Source organism: Chroicocephalus ridibundus, chromosome 1 (assembly GCF_963924245.1).
Source record: "Chroicocephalus ridibundus chromosome 1, bChrRid1.1, whole genome shotgun sequence".
NCBI lineage: Eukaryota > Metazoa > Chordata > Aves > Charadriiformes > Laridae > Chroicocephalus > Chroicocephalus ridibundus.
The window spans coordinates 131,389,072-131,413,829 of record NC_086284.1 but is presented as its reverse complement, the minus strand read 5'-3'; the positions used below and the strand labels follow the sequence as shown (position 1 = coordinate 131,413,829).

At 44.7% G+C, this 24,758-nt stretch overlaps 2 protein-coding genes across 17 annotated transcripts in view; one reads left to right on the top strand and one right to left on the bottom strand.

Annotated features, from left to right (window-relative positions):
• Positions 1-1,051, top strand: part of POLQ (DNA polymerase theta) — a 56,886-nt gene extending 55,835 nt beyond the window's left edge. For both annotated transcript variants that reach the window (XM_063352345.1, XM_063352335.1), the window contains one exon: positions 562-1,051. In XM_063352345.1, coding sequence (XP_063208415.1) covers positions 562-675 — 114 coding nt within the window. In that variant the 3' untranslated portion in view covers positions 676-1,051. The remainder of the gene's footprint in view (positions 1-561) is intronic.
• Positions 1,052-5,758: 4,707 nt separating this feature from the next.
• Positions 5,759-24,758, bottom strand: part of STXBP5L (syntaxin binding protein 5L) — a 207,819-nt gene continuing 188,819 nt past the window's right edge. For 8 of the 15 annotated variants that reach the window (XM_063352266.1, XM_063352293.1, XM_063352271.1 and 5 more), the window contains 6 exons: positions 16,454-16,693; positions 15,134-15,494; positions 14,004-14,169; positions 11,385-11,496; positions 10,784-11,004; positions 5,759-9,709 (listed from right to left, as the gene is read on the bottom strand). In XM_063352266.1, the coding sequence (XP_063208336.1) occupies positions 9,668-9,709; positions 10,784-11,004; positions 11,385-11,496; positions 14,004-14,169; positions 15,134-15,494; positions 16,454-16,693 (1,142 nt within the window). In that variant the 3' untranslated portion in view covers positions 5,759-9,667. Of the gene's footprint in view, positions 9,710-10,783; positions 11,005-11,384; positions 11,497-14,003; positions 14,170-15,133; positions 15,495-16,453; positions 16,694-20,395; positions 20,495-24,758 lie in introns of all 15 variants that reach the window. The other 7 variants (XM_063352203.1, XM_063352238.1, XM_063352256.1 and 4 more) reach the window with 1 other exon arrangement.

Below are 24,758 nucleotides of genomic sequence, written 5' to 3'. Positions count from 1 at the left end.
AGAAGTACTTGTGGAGGGCAGCAAATGTTGGAGTTGCCTTAACAAAATCGGGATGGGGAAGCTGGGTGGTATTTCTAGCACCTGCATTGGATGTGATCCGCTTTCCCAGAGGTTTGTAGTTTGTGTTTCGCAGAGCGCCTCGTGCTGACACGGCGAGGGGGAACACCGTTCTTTGCCTCTGGACTATTTGGTTTGTGTTTCGCTTTCAGTACACTGAAGTTTTCAGAACAGACTCCGTGAAACACTTAGAATTATGCATCTGGGTGAAAGAGGGGACTCTGCAGGACTCTCTGTTTAATGAAAACTTAGTCTTGCCTCTTTTCTAAGTAGCTTTTAACAGTGCGGAACCAGTCACAACTCTGTGCTGCATAAAACGTTACTGGCTTTATCCAGTTTATCAATTCATAAACCCTAATCAGGATTAAAATGCATTCCCATTGGTGGTAGGCCGGAGCAAATAAATGCAGGAGAGGACTCCAGGTATGCGGGCACCCCACCTATTGACAGAAGACCAGAGCGCTGAAGTTACGTGTGCAGCTGATGTGTAACGTTTTCTTGTAGGTTGCTCAGATCGTCAAGCACGAGATGGAAAACGCCATCAAACTCTCAGTAAAACTGAACGTTAAAATGAAAATTGGACCTAGCTGGGGGGCCCTGCAGGACCTGGAGCTCTAACACGAAACGCAGCTGTCTCACGTGTGGCGAGGCCAGAGGCACCGAGGACCGGGCAGCGCAAGGGCCAGCGTTCTCGCAGGCAGCGACAGAGGGACGTGCGGTGCCATCCCCCCTGTTGCGTGCCCACAGACGTCGTTGCGGGCCGGGCTGCCTTCTGAAATGCGTGATGGAAGCTGGTATGGATTCACCAAGCTAAACCCTTCAGAGGTCAGAGAGCACAGTGAAGCGCATGTACAGAACTGTGGAATTATTAATTGCTAAAAGCACAGTATTTAAATGAATTCTGTTAAAATATGCTTGAGCTTGTAATTTAAAACAAAACCCCAAAGCCTAATGGATTTATTACATATGAAATGAACTGGATTATTCTAATAAAACAAAGCACAAAGGTAATTTGTTCTTGTGTGCGGTTTTGTCTAGGGAAAAAAAGTCATTGTGTTTGCACTTCATGTTGAACTGTACAGGCCTCTGGTAGGGTAATTTTGTACTGAATTCTGCTGATGAGATTCAGGTGCTGGAATGGCTTTAGCGCTGGCTGAATTTCTCACTGAGCAGCTGTGCAGCATTCCAGCATTCACAGCGTGTGGAACCGGTGCTTGGTTGGCCTCCGGCTTTTAGGAGAGCGTTTTGGTGACCGACTGCTGTAATTCATCCTACTGCTGTCTTGCACACTGGAAGGAGGGATAGTGTTTGGACTCTGTTAGAGTTAACACAAGATCACCAGCAAAAACATTCCTTTTTAAAGAATGAAACTCAATTTCTTGGTTGAAACCTTAACGGCAATTTGTATTTTTGTGAAGGAAAAAAAATGTCTGGCCAGCTGAAGTGACAGCCTTGCTGGTGTTTGAGGTCTGGTGTGTTAGAGAGTTGTTGCTGAGCGGTGGTGGGTGACCCTGCGGCTCTTCGTTCAGAGACCCGTCTCCTAGGGAAGCCTCGTACCCTGCCCGTTGGTAGCTTCACTAAAAACTGCTCAGATTCCCCGCACGCTTTGCCTTTGCATCTTTGACTCCATCCCTGTGATCAGGCAGAAAGTTTTTCTGGGAGTTCGGGCTTGTCAAGCTGAGCTGGTCCCGAGACTGACTCGGGGCAGCTGCCGGGAGCAGATGCTTCAAAAGAGGGGGCAAGGAAGGAGCTCGCAGGGAATTAATCTGCCACTGTTTGGACTTGCTCTCCTCACTGACACCTTCTGCTCTGGCCAAGCCTCACATCACGTGGCTTCGTTTCCCTTCCAGATGGTTGCGATGGTTATACGAGTTCAGCTGTTTTTGTTAACTTTGTACAATGCCTGACCTTGAATTCTGTTATTTTCATTGTGTAGCCCTTGTACGTTACAAGAAAGGGAGGACAGGTACCTCCCGTCATCTTCTTTATGCCTCTAATTATTTTATCATGTCTTTCTTCTGCGGTCCCTCCCTAATGTAAGCAATCTCCATCTTTCCATTCTTCCCTCCTGTGAGAAATTTTCAAGCCCCTAATTATTCTTTCATTTCTGAACTTCTGCCGGATCCGTTTTAAGATGTGTCCTTTTGAAGTTGCCTTTATAGCCTGATCTGAGGGGATGCGTACTTGGCTTTCGACAGCCTGGCAGCACGCTTGAGCGTGTTAACTTCAAATGCGGCGCGTTTGGCGTGGCCCGTTCTCCTGACATCAGAAGTACCTGGCGCCGAGCTTTCAAGAACGTGGTGAGTTTTAAAAGACGTTAATGGGGCCTGCGTACAAAAGGCCGCATCCTGGACTCCGACCCACCACCTGTCTGTTGTGCGGCAGAACGGACGCGTGGCATTGGGTCCGAGCCCCAGGCGAGGATGCCTTGCCCGCCCTGCTCAGCACCGACTTGGCTTCTTTCCTGGTTTGGATTTTGCTTTACCTTGAGATTTTTTTGTTTTGTTTCCTTCCTGCCTGCTCTGCGCTGTGGTTTTCTACCACATCTGTCACCTGGTGGCCAAGCCCTTTATCCACAGCGTGCGGTTGATAGACAGTTGTTTCTTTTTTAAGCTTATTAAAGCTTTTGTTATTAACGGATCTGAGCCTTGGCACCCCGGCGTCTGACCATTTGTGTGCTCTGCCTGTGAAGATGCTGGGTTGGACTCATTATCAATTCACATGGGCTAATGATTTCCTGTCCCGGGGTGTCATGCGGTGACACACCTGTGCTGTATTTCAGGCCTCACCGGAGCTGCTGTAATTTGGGTTGCTTGTTCTTTGGCACGTTACAATATTTTCCTCCCGCATCCTGTCTTTAGTATTTCAGAAGGATGGATCTCACGTGTATTTCCCAACAAGCTCTCTAGACAGGGGTGATGCTAATCAATTAGGGGATTGACACAGAACTAAACTTACTTTGCTAAACAACCCCAATGAGTTCATTTTAATTAAGCAGTAATTTGGAGCAAATGAGAAGATAAAAGGTGGCCACTGCTCTGTGAGCGAGGCGGCTGTGGCATCTGAGTCGTGATACTAGAACTGGCTCTGAGCTGTTGCCTGATTGCTGCTATTTACCTTTCTTAATTCTGATTAGACTTTAACAATTAGTGAGGCCAAGCAGGGGAAGCAGAAGAGGGCTTATGTCAGGTGCGCAGAGGCGCTGCTTGGAACTGTGCAGAAGATGATACCTGCTCTTTCTGAAGTTGGTAGGAGGAGGTTGGCTGCTCGCATTACTTACTTATTTTTTGCCCGTGGGACCCTCTCCCCCCACCTCTGATGGGCTGAGGCCTGTGTTTAGCTGGAAACTTGGTTTTTTTCTAGTTCAGGACGCAATAACCAGAGTGCAGGCTGTTCTCTCTCGTCTTGTAGACAGGATGGGATGCATGGATTGTGTTTGCTCTCTGTTTCTCAGATAGTTTACGTGTCTCTTTCTCTTTGCAGTCCACTCCTGCCTCCTGTTACTCGGCGCTGCACAACACGTGCAGTAACACGCGTGGTCCGGCAGCCCAAAAAGACGGATGAATGCTGCGGAAGGGGTAGGAGTTCTGTTTGTTACGGCAGCCTTGTCACTCGGTGTCCACGGCACCGCTGCTCCCTGTGCCCTGTGCTGCCCTTGCCCGGCTGCTGCACCAGCCGGTGGGTCTCCGTCTGCCAGAAGAAACTGGGTTGGGACCCAGTCCTGACAAATCGCTGTGGTCATCAGCACCACCTTGTCTTCACCTCACGTGGCCCCGTGTGACCCAGCTCCTTGCAGGGAGAGCCCCGTCCCCTTGGGCTGCCGAGCAGCCGTGTTCCGTTCGGTTCATATCCTCTTTCTTGTCAAAAAAAATTCAAATTTTGATTGTATGGGGCAGAACTTCCCTGGATTCAGTAGCAGGAACTCCTGCCATTGATGTTTGATACAGCTACTCAGGCCTTTTTCCTCACACGCAGACCACAAGCTTGTTTTGCTTGGTCTTTCTGCTGCTGCTTTCCTTCTATCGCTGCCTACCGAGAGTGCTCCGTGCGCTTCCTGGTAGGTGGGCAGCGGTGGGAGAGAAGCAGGTGACAAAAGACGACACACAGTAATCTGATCTGGCTTGGTCCTTTGGCCTTTCTCCCATGCTATTTGTGTTTCATCACGAAGAGAGTTGTAGAGTTTTTCCTGCTGTTTGTTCCCCTGTAAATCCGTAGCTGAAAAGAGGGAGCTGGAAGCTCAGTAGCTTTGGCTGACGTCTTTGAGCCTCTCCTGGCAGAGCAACTCAAACATGTTGTTGGTAAAGTGCCCTGAAACAAGCTCATTTCTGCCTTTCTGAGGTCTCAGCTTGTAGGTGACTGCTTTTAACCCGAAGTGGAAGTGAGGTGAAGGGTGCTCTCGGTCGGCTGAGAAGCCCAGGTTTGAGGCTAATCGCATTCCTGGGGACTGGTGGTGTGATCCTGAGGGACGTGTGAGCTCCTCGCGGTAAAGCATCAGCTGGAGCCCAGGTTCTGTCCCTGCACGAGCTGCCGGAGGATAGGAGGTGGCCGTCACCCCCCACCAACAGCCGTGACTGCATTTCCCCTTTCCTCAGTGAGTAAACTCCACCCAAGGCTTTACGTGAAACACGCACCTTTGAAATACTGTAAAGAATCCAGGAGTAGAGGTTGAAAAAAAGAGATCTACACCCACTAATATCAATTCTTTCCTTTATTTTCTTTCCCTCTTTTTTTTTTTTTTTTTTTTGGTTGTTACTGGGGACTTGAAACAGCCTCAGTTAAAGATGCCTTAGTTTTCCTTTTGTGATGCTGATTTAGGATACCTGTGGAAACAGGCCGTGGTTAGCACAGGAGTGTGTGATTCACCCCAGATCCAGATTAGCCTTCCTTCTGAGATACAGGTTGTGACTCGTTAACAAACCCCAGACAGACTCTGTCCACGTTTCCTCGACACTGAATCTGAATATTGGTTGCTATTTAAAAAAGTACAATGTTTGATTTGTTGATTTAATCACAAAACAAAACACATGAATGGAAACACTCATTTACGTGACTATTGCTTATACACCTAAGATGAAGAGTTGACTTACAAATGGCCACGCGTAGGTCCTTAACGAGAGAGAGTGTGTTCTTACTAAGACCATACCAAGGCAAAAAAACCATTCGAGACTGAACTATACTGTGCTTGACTTCACCTTTAGGGTACGGAACAGGTTGTATGGGGGGGCCTGGGGTATTTAAGGGGCGTAATCAACTGAAATCTGGCTTTTTGCCTGCGTTACAATACACAGAGTTTATAAATGGTGGAGTCCTGAGGTTGAACGCAGCGCTTATTTACGCCGCAGTGTTTTCTTCACTTAAATTGTAAACTGAAAAAAAATATTTTTGTATGCATATCTTGTTACAATGTACATGTGTGTGAAAGGGCTTCTCTAAAAGGACTCTGTAAACTGTTTTAGAAAATTTCTGTTTGTGATAACTTTACACAATATATGTAGTAAATGGAGTATTTCTGTTAAATATTTTTCTAACGAGCTATAGTCTGGTAATATAGGGGGTGTCTAATTGATGCACGTAGTTGAACTGTAAAAAAAATAATTTAGAAAACGGGTCATTATGCAAACCAAAACCTGATTCTCAAATTTTCCTTTATCTTGTCTTTTACTTCAAGATTTGAAGCTTAAGTTAAAAATTTTGGAATGGATTTTAGTGTTTTTTTTTTTTTTTTTTTTTTAAAATACAATAGCTTGTACTTCATTGAAGACTTGCCAACTCTGAAAACGTATAAATAATCTAATTTAATGCATTTTTCTCTGTATACTCTGTCTATCTACAGCTCTGTGCCTAAGATTAAAGGCGTCTGGTGGAGCGCAGAGGTGCGTGTGTGCTGCTGGGACTTCTGTGTGTCTGGTTTTGGCTGTGGCTGTGGCGGAGCGCTCCTGTAAGGAAGAACCTGAGGAAACAAAGTATCCAAATGAACAAAAAGCGTTTTAAGAAGTCGAACAACTCTTTCCAGCCAATCTGGACTATTCTAAGTGCGGATTGCGATGTTGAAGATTCTGCTAAGTTTAGGATTTTGCTTGAGGTGGTGCTGTCTTAGTGGGAAAGGTGAAAGCACATGATTTCAACATCCAGCAACAGCAAGTGTCCTCAATTTCCTTGCAGCAAGTCAGGTCAGATGCTGTGCCCGTCGCTTGGAATGCCGCATCGGTATTCCTTTCACTAACAGCCTTTAGCGGCGTTCAGGTCAGGCCTTTCAGAAGTCCCACACTCCCCCTCATCTCACAGTAAATCAACCAGGCGAGAGTTTTTCCTCCCTCATTGAAGTTTTTAAGTGATGAGTTTGGTGGGGTTTTTTTCCCCACATACATGGTAAATCGTGATAGAAAGCATTTAACAGTGTGCACTAACAAACTTATACAACATATACATTACATATATATATTTATATATATAGAATGTTCTATATACAAACATATACAACTTTTTAGATCTCTCTACAGACTACAAGAAAATTGATAATTATAGTCACAAGAGGTGAACTGAACAGAAATGGTAATTTGTAACTGTCTGGAAATATGTAAAATATGTAAGAGTGGAAAGCAAGATACAGCTGTGACCTCGATGGGGAGTACTGGAGAAAAGTTGCTTAAAAGTTTAGTATTAAAAATTGTAAGTTTGAGGGATGCTAGATTCTCGTTTCTCTGTTGCATAAAAATGCAAATGGAAATCTACTGGCAGGTTGGTTTTTGGTGTCCCACTCCCCCCGCCTGGCCCCGTGTTAAGCTAGAGACTGTTGGCAGCCAAATTCAGTCAGGCATTGTGTAAATGACTTGTTGAAGACACTTTTCTCTCTGGGTGTGCTGTAGTGATTCGCAATTAAAAGTTGCTCTTCAGTTTTTACATCTGATTCTTAAACAAGCGAGCGGGCTTCCAGCTCCTCCAGCCTGAAGACATCGCCACTGGAATCGAGGTAACGGGAATCTGATCTGCAATCTGCTTAAAGGCCGCCTGTGTTACGCCAGTTCATAGTGGAAACTGGTCCCGTAGCCTGTGGGTCTACAAGTGCCACACTGGAACCGGTAACGGCCTCGCCATCCACCGGCTCAGCGCGGAGGCAAGCGTAGAGCCGGGTACAGACCGAACGCTGGTGGGGCAGCCTGGGCTTGGTCTTAGCGAAAGGTGGCTATAGCTGCTCCGTAAAAGCAGAGAAGGTGGAGAAAAAATAAGGTCTAAAAAGTTGGCTGGAGGGTTTGAAGGCTGCCCCAAGTGATTTTGTTGCCCAGAGTATAAGACAGAGTTTTGTTGTGGAGCACAGGCCAGAGCACAGGCAGAGTGCTTATTTAAACAGAAGATGGCTATAATGTTGGTCTCGTTTATTTCTCATTCTGGATGCCTGGTTACACTGGTGCTTCCTCACACACGCAAGGTCTGTGGCCTGGCCACTGGAAGGAGTTCCCCCACCCACTTCCTATTGGCATCAGAGCGGTGAGTTTGCCGTTTCCTCAAACACCCACAGGCAGACAGACATCGACATCCCCTCAGCTCACGGACAACTCCAATTCCTTATCTCTCAGCAGAAACCTTGGCGCTGCCTGGGCTTTGACCTTTTTCCCCACAGGTTTCTGCGCCTCTCACAATTACAGCGCAGTTTCTCCTGTGACAGAGGGGAACTGGCTGCGTCTCGTGCCCAGTTGAGCTAGACCTGTCAGGGCATCGCTTTGCTTGTGCCCATATAGAAATGTAAAAAAATCCTGTAAAATGTGACATTCCTGTTGTGCTACAATGTGAGTTTAAAACTTAACACCTCAGCTCTGTTCCAACCCTTTAACGTGTGCAGCTGGGCTGATAGCAAAGCCAGACTTCTGGACTGTACCTTTTCCTGGACTCCATTTTATTGTAAGAAAAGGAAGGATATAGGAACGGCATCTTTGAGCGAGATCATCTAAACACTGGGACGATATAAATGCCAGCGAAGCTAAGGCCCAGTCAGGAGGAGGATGCTGCATCAGCGTCCATCAGGACTCCTTGAAGAGACAGAGGATGCCACTCCTCTCATATAGTACATTTTTAAATGCTGCTTTTCCACCTTTTCCTCACTTCTCTTTTCTAATTTGAAACTACATCCAGGCCTCCAGTGCTTTGTTTCCAAGCCAATCTTGGAAAAAAAATTCTAATGGAGCGGTTGAGCCGTGTGGCAGTGAGGCTCTGGTAGGCCACCGTGGCTGCGGCACACCCATGGACTAGGACTCCACTTGCGCAGACAGGGAGGTTCTACTTTCTGTTCTCTTCTGTAGCTGTGGGTTGGAGAGTTTTCCACAGCGCTCACTGTAGAAACCAAACAAGCCCCTTTGAAGCAGAAGCAAATCACTTTTAGCAGTGCGAGCAGAAAAATCAATTGCCACGCACCCGTGGCGTCATTTTATACATGTGCCAATTCAGTGCCGTATGTTGACAAGTGTTTTTCATGCTCCTCCCCCAGCCCATCGTTTCATCTTGCTGCTCTGATCTCTCTCGCCCAGCTTTAGCGGGGGGTTACTGTGCAGTTCCCTTATTTCAACTGACCACTTCAGAAAAATCCCTGCTGCGCAAGCTGCTGAGCAGCTTCTGCGAGCAGAACTTGCCAGGACTCTCCAACTTGTAGCCCTGTGGTTTCCCATCTTGCCTTCCTGAACTGGAAGAAGCCATTTCCTAAGCTGGTTTTCTATTCCTGCTACCGCGAAATAAGGCAACCAAGTGATACAGACACCACGGGGATGAAAAATGCCACAGCCCCCTTCAAGGACAACTGAGCTGCATCTAGAGCACATTTAAAAAGTACTGATAAGGATGACATGTCACGTGCTCTGACTTGCAAATAAACCATCTATGCTGATGTTTTAATGACATTTCAGATAGTGCCTGTCCAGCTACGTGAAAAATCTATAAATTTGGGGCACAGAATTTTGAAGTTATTTCTTTTTCTGGTAGGAGTTAAAAGAGCACTGATTTCAAGCAAGGTTTTTAAGGGAAATAAATAGCAGATAAGAAAATGCAGCTCAACTTACTTTTGTGTTGAGAACGGTAGCAAACATGCTTGAAATGTACTGGCTTTTTGTAATGTCACTTTTAAAAAATAAATATTTTTGGCATTTAATTTTCTTTTTTTCTCAGAAGAGAAATAAATCCCATTTTTCTTCGGTCACAACATGCTTTCTTTTTCTCTTTTTTTTTTTTTTTTTTTTTTAAGATGTCAATTAGTCATGCAAAGTTTTATAAGTGCATTAACATTCGAGTTTGTACAGAATATTTTTAACCAGACGCACTCCCCACAGTTCATACCTACAGCTTCTGAAAAAACTACATGCCACAGTGATGGTTGAGTTCCTTTTGGAAAAAAAATTGGCTACCGCATGAGCCAGCTGTTGCAGTAAGACCCACATGATTCTAGCTTCCGTCTCACGGTCTGTAAAATTTCTCCTTGACTCCCACTGTGATGAATCCAATAATAGCAACAGGAAAACATCTTCTAGGAGAAAAAACTGTCTCTGGCCACTGACTGGTAGATTTGGGAATGAGCGTTGCTTCCCTGAACATTGTTCTTAATAAAGCCACAAGCAGCTTCTTTGAAAGTCTAAAACTGGTACCACTTTTTGTCCTTGTATTTCAGCATCACCTACAGAAACGGGAAACAAACAAACAAACAGATATAAAACACTGCTCTGCACACGAGGTATCACACATGACTGACTTAGACCCATTCACTGTCACAACTTCCTAAGTCAAAAAGGAAGAGCACTGCAGTGCTTTTACTAACAGTGTCATGAGGTCTCGATTCCACTGAGACCTTGTATTTAATTTCATAATTGCGACATTAAAAAACCCACCACGTTAACCTGCTATTGCTGTTCATTACAAGATTTTTTCCTGAGGACTTTTAACTACTTTTCTTCTGCAAAAAGTACAGAGGTTCAGGAATAACCACAAACTTGTTTTTTACACCTATAGAAAGAAGCTTATCTATGGAGCATAGTAGATACGTCCTGAATATATAAACTTTTTGCATTTCAGGGCACGTTCTTTCTGAGTATTTTTGCCTCACACTTACAAAAGCCAATAAAAATGTAAAGCCTTGTCCAGAGATGTGATGCATTGTATATTTAAAAAGAAAATAATGTTGGGAAGTATTCTTTAATGTTGTTTTATCTTCAAAGAAAATCACTTCAGCTGATTCCCAGCCTTAACAGCGTGGGATGGAAGAGCTTTGCATTTCCAGCTCCAAGCACCGAAGCTGTCTATTCCAGGCAAGCCCTAGTCTATATAACTGTACTAGAAATGTTCTTCTCTTCCCAATAAGATCTGTAAAGGTTCCTATATACACACCCACCTACCTGTTTGCCCTACTGCAAAGCTGTGCTGCACTAAATGGCTTAAAAAAAAAAAATCATAATGAATTAGCGAGAAAGGCGAGAGATGAGAATTGCCGGGTTCTAAATTCAGAGGCTAACAATGGATGCTCGCTTATGAAAACATGAAAGGAAGGGGGTGTGCAACAGAAGTTTATTTTTTGGTGTTCCTGTTGCTTGGGAGCAGGAAAAATGGCATGTCGGTTAACAGGAGTACACCGCAACCAGCATGACTGGGCGGAATGGGGAGAACCGTACTTGACATTCCCAAAGGGAAGCCAAGGCTCAGTTGCAAGGTTGGCAATTCCTAGTTCTGGGTGTGTGGTGCCAGGCCCCCCCCCTACCTCGTGTGCATGTTTGGAAAATGCCTCTGCGCTGGCCATCATGCTCGCAGTCCTTTCATCCAGCTCTCCCAGTTTCTGTCCTCTCTCATCAAGGGCGATGCGTGCGCGAGTCAAGTCCCCAATGACCCCGCCTGCGGCTCCTCGCACGCCTTCAATTCCGCCTGACCCGGGGATGTGCTGGGCAAGACTGCGAGAGGCTTTTCCTGCCGTGGCCTCACCAACTGCAAAGGAGAAATGGACAAACAGACAGGAATGAGGTCCTGGCCCTGGCTCTGTCAGCGCTTCTCGTCCTCGAGCTGCAGCCTCGCAGCGGTGATGCCGTTTGAGGTGCAGACGGCACGCGTGGAAGACTTCGCTCTGTGCACCGGCACAGCTACAGCGCACTCCTGAGCCCGCCCCCCAACTCAAAAGAAGCTGCCACAGTGAAGGGATCACGGGAAGGCAACTGAGGGACCCTCTCCCCTTTCTTCACGATGCCATCTTTATTTTTTCATCAATGATCTAAAGCTTGCGTACCACTCCATTCCTAGATGACAAGGGCAGGGCATCCTATGAATTAATTGCTGCAAAAAAAAATTAACCAATGCAATAAATGACTTACAAAGTTCCTCTCTGTCAAAAGCTTGTCCACTTCCTCCAAAAAGACCTTTGAGAAAGCCTCTGTTTTGGGCTTCGGGTGTTTCCACGGGAGTAAACAAATCCCCAAGCATGTCCTAGGCAAAGTCAGACAAAAGTCCATGTGAAAAATCAGCGAGGTGAAAGCAGTTCTAGGTGTTTGCTTTATTTGCATTAATGAGCCACATGCATTGGAGTTAATCAACTAGTACTAAAAGATTCTGTTGCACGAACAGTATTGAGTACTTAACATTCGTGTTTCATGACAGGCAAATACTTGGGCTAACCCAATTCGCTCGTGCTTTCAAAGGGACTTGGTTTGTCACTTCCCTGTCTTATGTTCATTACCACAAAGAAAAAAATGTATAAGCAATACAGAGTAAAAATACCAGTGATAAAATCACGTTTTGCTCAGAAACGGCAGAGGTGACGTGATAATTGAATAAATGATTTGTTGTGAATTACGTGTTTTGCTTTAGTGGTTATCCAGACAAGCAGGGCAGGCACCTCTCTTTTCTCTCTGCAGTGTACCTGAGTTCAGTGCTTGCTAGCAGTTCAGAGAGCTCGGTGGTTTGTTGTTTAGTTGGTTTTTGTGTGGTTTGTTTTGTTTTGTTTTTTAAACCAAAAATCCCCATCACCTTCCTTACAATCTTCCCCCGACCCCGTTACTGTGCATTTTGGCAGTGCCATCAGTGAGGCTAAAGAAGCACGTCTGAAGGCACCGTCACGGTGCCAGATCTTGGACCCAAACGAATCTCAGGCTCGGCTTCCTTTGCAGCAGTACTAGATGTGCAACGGGAGCAGCTGCCGCCCTGTTGCTCAGCTCTGTGTTTGCTCATCCGAGCCTCAACAGGCCGCGGCGGCTGTTGCGCTGCACGGAGCGCTGGGCTCCCGGGAGGCCGAGTGCGAGGACAAGCGCTGTGACTCACGCTTCCCGCTCCTCCGCACAGGCACCTGCTCTGGGGAGAAAAATTACCGCAGCCCTGTGAGCCTAAGGGGAGGCTGTCGTGCAGCCTGGCTTGTTTTCCTAGGTAGCAGGTGGTACTGGGTCATCTGCTTTTTGCACGCATATAATGACCGTGCAAGCCTTTTACTCTCCTCTTCGCACACAAGCCAAGATACAAGCAGCCACAGTCCGGCAGTACAGAGAAGCAAGGGCTGCGTTTCCCTTTGGTTCAATGTTGTATGATGCTATTAAGGTTAATAATAAAATTTAAAAAAAAAAAAAAAAAGAAAAAAAAAAGTAGCAATCGGGCTACTAACAGCCTCTCACTATAGGTCCATCTTCTAAGACACACTGATTGAACCTTTTGATCATTTTAAAATCGGTTCCCTGCAAAATGATCTCGGATGCGCAAAAGCTTGTGTGCAACGCTCGCTCCTCGCAGTGATTTGCAGACTTGAGACAGACAGTGCTGCGATGTGAGTTGAGCAGCTCAGCACATGTTATTCCCTGGGGCATAATGAGTGCTGGCAGGACCGTTTCTTTTATATTTCTATCCTAGTTCACTGCTAATTATATAACCTAAAACTTATTCCCTCTCTTTTTTTTCCCCTTTTATTGCTCGTGTCTCTCCCTGTAACCTCTCACAATTCCTCCTCTTCAGTAAATGACATTTTAATTCGCATTTTCATTGCAAAAAAACCCCTGAACCCAAATCTAACATTGTAAAGACCCTTTGCTCAAAATAAATTATTTTAATTAGACTGTTTCTGGAGCTATTGTATTTTAACGTACAATGGGAGATGCTTTGCTCATCTGGAAGAAGGGGAGTACCAATTATTGGTGTAAAAACAACGGTAAATAATTGAAAATATATTAAAACAGAGCATTTTTTTTTATACTAACCACGCTGGTTTGTCTCATGTTCCCACCTATCTACTGAAAGCTGCAGGTATGAAGATATTTTTAGAGTTAAAATTTAAAAAAAAGATAAAAATATGGGAAGGAATTCATATTTTCACTGAGGCAGTTGCCGTGTGGTTGGACACATGCTGGTACCAACTGCTGTAGCTGCTCTCCGTTTGTAGCTTCCCCTTCTTTCCCTTCAGTCATTTTTAACAGTTGGTCTTTCGTACGGTGGGACTTCGAGGGAAGTGGGCCACGAAGAGTCCCGCTTGGGCACAAATCTGCCTCTGTGCAGAGCCAGCAGAGACTGCCATTCCCTGCGGGCAGGCTGTGGGCTCGGGCCAGCCGTTCGGGCAGAGGAGCGAGGTGACAGTGTCATGAAAAAGCCCAAACAGCGGCAGAGCTGCTGACCTCTCTCTGCTGCTTCGACGGTCATTCGGCCAGGGCGAGCGGAGAGGAACACGTCTGTCCTCCTCCTGCACCACAGCCTTCACTTCAAATAATAAAAATTACTAAATACTAAAATACTTCTTTCCCCCACCAACATTTATGTTTGCTATTTGGCAACAACTTGTCATCTCTGGTAATGCCAGTGTTACTTCTTTAACCATTTAAAACATTGTCTTTTGAATAGAAACCGTATTGACAATTTTGAGCAACCTAGCAGTAAACACATGGCAATTTACATCTGACGGGTCAGGCCACCAGCCCTCCCACGCAAACACAAGGGCAACAAAGTAAGGGTTGGAGCCGTACCTGCAGGTTGTCACACATCTCCTGGCTGTACGTCAGGCGCTGGATCTCTGTGGGAGAGCTGAGGTACAAAGCTTGCCCTTCGTTAGTGAAACAAAAGGTGCGCGCAATCCTCATGTCTGTCACAGGCAAATAGTTGATGTCCAGCAGTGGGCGAAGGCTGGGCAAGCTGAGGAGAAGCAGATCCCTAGGTTAGTCACCAGTTGGTACACCTCCTCTGTGCCTGCATTTTAAACCCACATGTAAATTTATACTTTTCATAACTGGAATAGTTAAAAGTGCAGCTCTAAGCTGAAAAATTCTGCCATAAACGCGCTGCCTTCCTACTTTGTTTCCTTGTATGGAGAAGTTCCAGCTGCCTTGCCTCGATGACCCTTCGGCTTCTGCTACCCTCTGGATCTGGGATGGGCGTGTGGCACAGCGTGGCTTGTGCCACGCATCTGGGCAGTTTGCAGGGCAAGGCCTGCCCACGGTCACCGCACGGGCATCTGCGGAAAAGGGCAAGGCAGGGCCCTGCTTGCACCCTGCGGACAGAGGCTCCAGCATCGCCTTTGCTGTCCTCCAGTTTCTCCTGGTACAACATTTTGGATGGCTCTTTCCAAAATGTAAATGGCCCGGCTGGGGAAATGGGGTGCGGCAAGCCGAAAGCACGGCGCCAGGGCTACTGCATAGTCAGCTCAATGGCGGAGATGACAAGGAAGGGAAACCAGGTGCTCAGAGCGGAAAAATCTTCCGAAATGGCAAGAGCGGGGCTTGCTACTTCACCCTGGATAAGCAATAAATACTCTTTCTACGCCTGACTTTTTCTATGCTCCTCTATACCTGACTTACCGTAAATGAACAGAACTATCAGGGGTTTCTTTTACAGTAGTTCAAAATCAAGAGCCATCAATTGTCATGGGCGGGGGATTACTATGAAATAAAGGAGTTTGCTTTGCTGTGCAGCTGCCTTAACTCCCCCCATGGCGACAGGCCAAGGAACAGGTACGGCAGCCGGCAAGGCAGGGCATTAAATGCAGCCACCAGGGAGTTAAGGCAGAGCATCAGGCACTCCGGAGCAAACGCAAGGGGAACGTGACGGCACCGTGCCACCTCTTAGCTTAGTTTTGCCACAAGATTAGTTAGATAAGTACCTCAGTGTCATGATGTGCCCATTGGCACAAAAGCACGCCAGACAGACGCTGTTACAGAGGGTGACCACATCTGCTCGCAATAAAAAGGACGTTTCGGTGATGTTGTGGACATAAAGACATGTTTGGGAAGGCAATGAGAAGACTTTGGCTTGTTTTTCTGAACAAATGACTGCAAATTGATGATCACCCATATCCTGGGAGGAGGAAGGGGAATGCATGACAAGTTTCCTTTTCCTTGTTTTTTCACCGTCATCAGCACTGTGTGGGTCCCTCCATACTTCGTACGGTGGATGTGTCAGCGTCCCCATGCAGTCCAAGCACGCGAAGGTCAGCACGGCTCCTTTCAGTGTCAGAACTGTGCCTGCAAAATGTAATTTCCTCTCACTGGCACTGGCACCACAATTAAACTGGTTGTCAGTACTGCGAACGCGTGCAGCACGGCTGACATTCGGCTTTTGTAAATAGAGCAAACAGATTAATCTAGCTAAAGTGACAAGCCTTCCTTGCTCGGTTCTTCCTGACCACACAAGAAGGTGAACAAACAGCCTGCCTGTACTGGAAAGGTCTCAGGCAGCCTATATCAAATAATCTATATAATACACGGTACCGAATACCATAAAGACAGGCTGTTGTTTATCTCTATATTCTACTAGTAGGATATTTATTCCCCAGCAATAAAATTGCTCTCCTCAGTCTGGTGACCTTCCAAGCATTGTTTTTCTAAACAAACCAGGGGTGGGAAACCTCTATTCCTGTGCATCCTCTGATTTTTGTCGTTATTTTACTTTAAACATACTAAGCGCACACTGCTTCTCCTCAGACTTGACCTCTCCCAGCCCTCTGTTCTCTCTGCTACGCCATCTGTCACTCACTCAGCCAAGGATCTCTCCTGGTACAGCAACCTGCCAACATTTTTGTTTCCGTTCCTGAACTCCCTTCTGCTTCTCTGCAGCTTTCTGATAGTAAGACAGCCAAACTGTTCACAGCACCCCAGCTAGGACTGCATCAGAGCCGTACACGGGGCTGTAATTTCACAATATGAAGGAACTCTGCCGATTTCCCTATTATGACAATAAACATGTAACTTTGCCCATGACACAAAGTAATCTTCAGAACTAATATAGCCAAAGGGACTCAGTTCACGGAGCTGCGAGTCTCTCACAAGCATCTTTACTGGCCGTGTGTCCTCTGTGTTGCGAGTGACCCTTGCTTGATACGCGTATTGAGAAATGTCTTCCCCAAAGGCCACACAAAGTCATGCAGTTATTCCTGCTGTTGTACCAAGACAGATAACGAATAGGAAAAGAGCTGCACTCTTACCACTTGGCGACACCATGACTGGCTCTGACTGCCGCAAATCGTCACTAGCAGGCAGATTAAGGGAGAGGATTAAGACCATACCGAGGCCCGTTCCAACCCAGAGACAGGGGGAGATAGCGGAGTCATTCTTTCGGGCAAAGGACTCCATGAAGTACAAAGCAGTAATTGTCTCCTTTGAGTCCCTGTCGATACTGGACACGCTGGAGCTTCGGGAACGGCTGAAGGAGTTTTCCCTATTTTCTGCATAAATAAATACAAGCAAACCGGCGTAAATTGGCAATCCTAGAATAGGCACAAGCCTGCAGCAAATACAAACTCCCTGTAGAGTACAGAAAATACAGAGTTTTCGTAACCTGAGCAAACATTCTGATACTAGCACGATACCAGCTTGCTGCCAGTGTATAAATAAGTGTGGAAAATGCTGTCAGACCTCATCAGTTAGATCTGCATTAGAAATAGCTGCTTATTATGGAGATTAGCATAGACTAATTAGAATTTACAACAGCCTTAGCTCAAAGGACTTGTTCTAAATAGCATGAAATAATTTTAGACCCATATGTTACCAATGCATTTAAAATTAATCCATGTATCTCATTGCTGCAGGACACGAAGGGAGATGCCATTACCAACTTCACAGCACGCGTCCTTTGCTCTGCTCTTGCTTCCATCACTAGGACGTTCTAGCACTGCGTTCACAGCCATCGTTTACTGTCAAGCTATTAACTGTCTGGGGAAAAGACACCCATTGCTAAACTGATCCCAGCATCTAAAATGTGTCAGGGTACAAATCAACTCTGGCTTCCCAGGGAACCAAGTGAGAAACCTGCTCTGTGCCCTTGGCAAACCGTTCATCTTCCACCTAACCTTCAGCAGGCAACGGTGAGAGCCAGCTGCAGGCAGAGCCGTATTGGCCTCGCCGCAAATAAGGAGACACTCTCTGAGCTTTTCAGAGGGAAACAAGAACGAGCAGGGTCTGACTGCTGCAGGGCTAAGGATCTCCACTCTGCTTTGCCTCGTGCCAGGCAGGATGCGCAGAGCTGTGCGAGGGAGCTTCTGGCCATCGCAGGAACCGTCTGTGGCAACACACTGAGGCTAAAAAGTTACTGAAGAGTAAAAGGAGGCAGAGGGAAGAAGGGAGTAGGGCTGGCTGCTAGCACAGTCTTTGCAAAACAATTTGTGCCAGTGCTGCCGTCTACCAACCTGGAGTCAAAGATAGGGCTAGATCATTGGAAACCTCACATGCTCTTCTGCAGCAACAACAACAAGAGGACCAGGAGGTTCTGGAGATGGAGAAATAGTTGAAGCGATTGGACCTGAGATAAAAGGCTCACTTTGGAACCTATCATTATGCAATGGATCTGTGTGTGCTGTGAAATGATACTTCTTATAGCTCAGAAGAGAGTGCTGTCTCTTCAGAGCCAGTAGAAATGTCTAAAAAGAGGAATATTTTCTGCCATGGTTGAAGAATAAAATTAGAAAAGGACTTTCTCACATACTCCAACTTGAAACTGGGCTAAGCCTCATATTGTGTATATGGTTCCTGCTCTCCACCAGAAGCAGCAGTTTAGCTGGTGAATCTCTTCCTCAGACAACGTATTGCAGCATTGCATTCCCCTACCCAGACGACTCAGTGTAAACTGCCGAAATTATCCTCTTCACAGTAACTACCTGGGAAAGACTGGAGAGAACAATGGCAAAGCACTACTGGAACCAGAGCAAGCGTTACTACATCTGCCATCTTACGAGCTGGCACACAGGGATGGGTGAAGATTCTCCTGCTGCTCTTTTACGCTTGGCCCAGCTTCTGTTCTTTGAGGGCGTCCGTAACTTGTCAAACTGGAGCTTTACAGGACAGCCGTCCCTGGCACTTCAGTCCCACTCTCATGGAAGAGAAATTTACATCTACTTGAACTTCCAAGCGCCGCCCTCACCCCATTTCACCTTCTTCATGTAGGCACTGTTGTAGCTCTCTAGTTCTGGCTCAGTACTGATAAATACATCTGCATAAAACTGGGATTGTTTATTCATGTGCAAACACAGCTTCTAATACCTGCAGAATTAGTGTCTCCCATAACCCCAAGCACTTTGTACTTCTGCAGTGGGCTGGTTGGCCCAGCTCCTTCCTCAGCACAGTGACAGCGGCCAGGTAAAGAAGGCGAAGACGGCAATTTCAAGGCAGAGATCATCAGGACTGCACATATATATATATATATATATATATATGTATTTCCCCCCCCAAAGGTGCCTAGTTTTTAAAATATGTTATTATGTAATTCATTTTCTCTTTAACAGGTGTATTAATATCACAGTCACTCACATAAAATTCAACTGTGGTGGTGCTCAAACTGAAAAAGATGTTGAAAGGACAAATGCAGTTAGTGTAGGCGACATACACGGAACTTAAAATATATAATGTGCCATTTGCATGTGTCATCAAGCTTTCTCCCTCCCTAAATTAACAAGAAATGTTCCTCACTCCTGTGCAGTACAGTTAACTAATACATCTTTGCAGAACTGACACTAACAGATAAAATCTTTGGGACACTTTTGGGAACATACTGTGCCATTTTCTATTAAATACACTACTCAAACTGCAACTCTAAAAACAGGCACGACACATGTCAAAATTTGATGTCATTAAACATATCTGAACAGCAAACCGAAACCTATGAAAGACTGCAGTCACTATGTGACTTTATTGGCTAGCTCTAAAGCAAGGTAGAAATCTCTCCTCTTCCTCGATTTCAAGATAAGATTTAGTTTAGGCCTATTCCCTGGGACTCCTTTCTCAAAGAGATTATACCCCAAATTCTCTATTTAGAAAGCACTCCATTGTATCCTAGAGAAACATAAAAGCACTTTCTTTGGGAAATTTTAAAAACTTGCCATATCCTTTCCTAGCATGATTGCTATGTCTTAAAATGATGCCCCATCTTCTAACAGTTGTCCTGTATGAAGACTGCCAATCTGTAGTAATCCTTAATCCAGTCGCCGTAGTCTGGGTTTTCTCTTACATTTTCCTTTTCTTGCACTGCATGACAAGCGTAGCAGGAATGTCAGCTACCACATCTTTCTGCATGAAAGAACCAGAACCACTTCCAGGTACTCCCTGTAACCTAGGGTCAAACAAAGTTTATTTGGACTCCTTTTCCTTCGGTAAGGGGACAGGATGTTCATATGTGAAAGGCGGGTACTTTCCTGCTCCTCAGCTCTCTTTCCCTCTTCTCCTCCTCTGCAGAACATCCTGCTACATGACAGTTTCTCATATGTGTGCTCCTGCCTCTAAACTGCTTCCTGCTTTGAGGGAGTCCAGCATTCCCTTTTCTCTGGGGCACGTATCCGGCTCCCATGATCCCTCTGCTCCGACCCAGCCATCTTTTTCTCAGGAGACCACGTCCTTTTTCCTCTTCCCCTTGCAAATCTGGATTTCTTGGCTCTTCTTTTTTTCCAAATAGGTCTCTAAGCTGTTCCTGCAGCTAGCAGCAGAAGAGCCGAGAGCACCATCAGAGGGGTCCAGTGCCCCCTGAGAGCTAGCGAGCGACTATCATTTGGGAGATGCTGCTATTCAGACTATGAGCAGCTCTGAGCAAAAGCATTATTACCTGCATTCAGCGCCTTTCAAAATCCAGCATTCCATGGGTTCAGGCCACGCAATATAAACACTGCTACTCTCCTAAGAGTAGTCCTGCTTTCTTGAAAATGTTTTCATTCAGCCCTCTGCCCTGTGCATGGTTTGGGTTAGCGAGATGCACATGGACACTCAGGAGCCGCCTTCTGATTGTTAAATTCCAGCTATGAGCAGCAGCATACAAGTAGAAGGCTTGTGATTTAAAAGTAACTGCAAAACCTCTAACTTGCTACCCACCTCACTGAACAGAAACACACAGGACACTTCAACTCACATGCTAGGATAAAAACGAAGCCAGTGCTTTTGAGTCTTACCTTTGTTCATCCATGTGTGAGCAGTATAGTGACGCTCGTCGTGTGAGAATGTACTGATTCCATGTAATTGCTGAAGCATTGCCCGTCTGGAAATGTAACCTACTGCCACAAAATCGCATGCATTGCAAAAGGACAAGAACAATTGAGCCAACCGTCATCATGACATTTATACGAAAGCAGCCCTGAGCAGTTAATTGTCCTAGTTCTTTTTCTTGCACGACAGAGCTTCCTGCTGCAGTGCACTGGTGTCTAGGAGAAGATTTAATTTAGGGTGGAGGGGGGATTCGGAGAATTTAAAAAGATAATTTGAGTAAACGATTGCATGTATTTCAACTGTCACCTTTACAGAGCACTTGCAGAGATTTTCTTAACATCCTTTAGTCCAGTGGAAATAAAACCGGAATTTCCTTACTTTCCTATGGAATTTAAAAAAAAAAAGGGGGGGGGAGGATACTAATGAAAATATACTTATGGCACTGACTTGTGCATCTTCAGGGGAATGTTCTGACATTCTCTATGTCAATTTTGTGTCTCAATCTCTATTCTCAACTGCAGCAAAGGCCTTGCAAGGGGAACACATCCTCACATCTCGTCCAAGAAATTGTCATTACGATTATTCCAAAATAATGGATTTAGCATGAACAGAGAAGCATAAAGTCCTTTTCTTCTTGAAGTTAGGAATCACTAAAGTAAAAGTATCACTTGTTATGAGGAATGAAAGTAAACTACCAGTGACAAAGATCAACATTTTCACTGCAAACGTTTACATTCATTACTGGACAGTTTTGCAACTGACTGTCAGTATCTTGAATGCTATTTATAGGTCCTTTCCTGCTTTTAACATACCAAGCAATTGATCTACTTATAAAACATACACTGAAATCGACCTTTTTTTTTGATATGGAAATCGCTACATTCTGGAAACAAATGGTTTATATTCTCCTCACTTGGAGATTTCTAAAAGTTTTAATCCCAAATATCAGGCCTAGCAGAACCTAACAAAACTGTTAAAACATTTTGCCGTTTAAGGAACATAATCTTAAAATTTTAAGAGAAATCTGTCACTTTTAAAATTATATCGTTAGGAAAGCATGCAGAGCTCTGAATGCCGGTGTGAACATACAGTAAAGGAATTATACTTCAGACATGAATTTGCACACAGTAACATCATAGAGACACAGAGACGGAACCATATTACTGACGGCAATGCTTCAGCAACACAGAGGAGAAAGGGGCAGGAGAGTGACGCTGCAAGGTTGTCACACATTTAAGAACGCCGCACGTTTGCTTGGCTAAGAACATCTCCAAACACATCGTAATAGCACCACTCTAAAGCTGCATTCCACATAAAGCAATTCACTAGAAAGCAGCAGAAGTTGTCTCAAGCACAAACAATGCGATAATAATCTGGAATTTTGCTGCGAATTATTTTCTGCAGGATCAACTCAAATAAGTTTCCCTAAACTGGAAACATTTTCAACATTTTCCCGATGTTGAAAAGCCTCTGAATATACTGCTTGCAGAGCATTCAAACCAGGGTGGCTACGTCTGCGCTTACACGGAGCTCACGCTTGTGGGATGCTTCACCCTCCCTGGAAAAACTGAAATGTTTTGTCCTGAAGTTGCTGCAGTTATAGCAGTGTAACCCGAATGGCTTCATGGAATTATACTGACACAAGACTCATGTAAACGATGGCAAATAAAGGCCTGAGAGAGAAAATAGATTCAAGTCACCAGACTTGGATCTTTGTTTTGATATTTCCAGAATATGGAAAAGTTCAGGCTTAGGTTTTATCTCAGAATGTTTTTAAAAACAGAACTATTCTTCATATTGAAAATTATGTATAAATAAGCAGTTTTATAGAAAGACAAAAATGTGAGAGATCTTTACAGTAAGTAATCTATCAAACTTCCATATTCAATTGTATGAATCACTTCCCTTTACTTACACAAGCAAACTGTCTTCACGTTCAGATCGCTAAAAGCTCGATTTGGATACAGGCTATAAGTTTGTGCATATGGTTTTTTAATTAAAGACATCACAATTTTCTAGAACTTAAATCTCAAACTAAAATATCCATTCTGCTGAAGCGTCTTTCATAACATTGATGGTTTGGGAAAGAATGGTATGTTGTATAACTTTCATATGTGGAAGTACCCAAGAATAAGGAGGAGAGAAAAAGCATTATAGAAGAAAAACCTTGGGTTCATTCAATAAAAAAGTCAAAATAGTTAATGTTATAATGAAGCAAGTGAAAGCATTTTAAAGGACTTTAAAAATACCCCAACCTTTGGAACAGCTATTATCCCATAAAATGAGTAATCTCAGAATATTCCTATGCTTTTCCCTAATTCTCTACACACAACAGCCCATCACCTATTCCATTCTGCCACAGAGGTACCAGGAACCACCCAATGGCGTATTCCACTTCCAAAAATGTTTCAAAATTTATTTCAGATGTAGAAAAACAGTTTATGCTGATCTGAAGCAACTGCTAGCAAGCAAAAAAAATGTTAAAGTTGAGTATGCAGTGCAAAACACACTGGCCAAATTCAACACGCCTAGAGTACAGTGTGAAATTAGCTTAACTTGGAATCAAATCATCATTTAAATTAAAACTGGCTAGACATTCAGTGAATGTAAGAACAAAATTTTCATTTAGTTGGTTGTTTTAAAAACAAGAAAAATTTCCAGATTCCTGTAAGAAAACAAGTGGAAACTAACATCCTAGTAGAACCCGACAGACAATGTATCCAAGGAAAAACCAAACATGATCTCTGTGTAGCCCAACGGAGTTGGAATTTAGGCACCAGCAGCTCACACACATCCATGCAAGGCTCTTCTCCATTTCTTCCCAGGCCTTTCCTGGCCATTAGACATGCTCTTTCATAAGGTACCTCAGTCTTCATACGACCTCCCCCCACACTGCTTTTTCTAGGGACATGGGGCTCTATGGGACATAGGGACAATGAGCTCTGCTGTGACCAGATTTAGGCAGACACACACTTAAACTCCACTTAAACTTCTGAGGGAAACTAGTGGTTAGGTCTGATAAAGATTATGATTCAGTCTAAACGACAACAGCTCCACTGGCTTTTTGCAGTCTAGTGATTGTAGCACTTGGCAGAAAGTTGGAGGCTGTAAGCTGCAGACACAAATCAGTCTAAGAGGACCGAGTCCATCCATCCATCCATCCATCTGCATCTGTGGCCACAAGGTATAATGAGGAACAGCATTCTTCCTGTCTTCCCTGGAAGCTGAGCCCCTGATGCCCAGCTGAGAGGCTGAGCCTATGGTTTCTGGCTCTTCTGGTCCTATTTTTTATTTACTGCGGACCTAATATAAAATATGAACATGCTCTTGGGGACTTGAACAGCATTGCTAGGGTCTAGAAACTGGGCTCCCTCTTGCCATAACAACCTACGTTTTATGCATGTCCTCTACCAGACTCCCTGGGCAAGTGGCATGCCCCATTTATTTGGTTGGGACATCCACTCTCAGAAGCACTCTCTCTCAGACTGCATCCAAAAGGGATAGATTGAAGTGGGTGAGCTGAACTGTCCCTTTATTCCTAGGACCAGTTGCCATTATTTTTGATGCGTCTGTATCACAGGCAGACTGGGTTTTGCCCCTTGCTCACCTTTAAAATCTCTCTACACCTCCTTTCAAAGAGGAAGTAGGCAAAGAGAAGTTTTCCATTTTATTTTATCCTAAACTACAGTAGAAAACGAGCACATACTCATCTCCACCATAACTGAAAAAGAACTTAACACTATGGACAAGTCACTTCTGGAAACAATTATTTTCCCCTGAGAATAAGCTATGGATCTCATAGTTCAGCGTTCAAACTGAATACTTTGAAACAGATCTGAAAACCCTACAGAAAATGCTGGTATATCCTTCCTTGGAACACTTGCATTTTTGGTGCCAAATATTTTAGTACAGCCATACAGAATTTGCTGTTCCGAAATCTTTTGAGTTTGCAGTGCCCATTAGACCAGAAGTGCTGTGATTTATCTAAATACAGGAAAAATAATTTCAACTTCCTAATAACTTCTTTTTTATTTGAATAAAGCTTTCTGCAGTAAGAAACAGACTTTCTAGATATAGAACAGGTCCTCTATGCAACATTTTTATCTGCTTCTCTGCACAGACAAGAAACGTGATGACAAACTGAGCAGCTGGTGGAGACCATGGCTTACCACAGTGTCTCCAAGTTATTTCCTATTATACTATTCTTACTGGTACTAGTTACAATGGTGTAAGTTCAAACGCTAACAGAATTGAAATGATTGACAAGCAGAACCGCCACCATAAACCCCTCACTGAGAAATAAATTAAAACATTGCAAGCCAAGGGCTT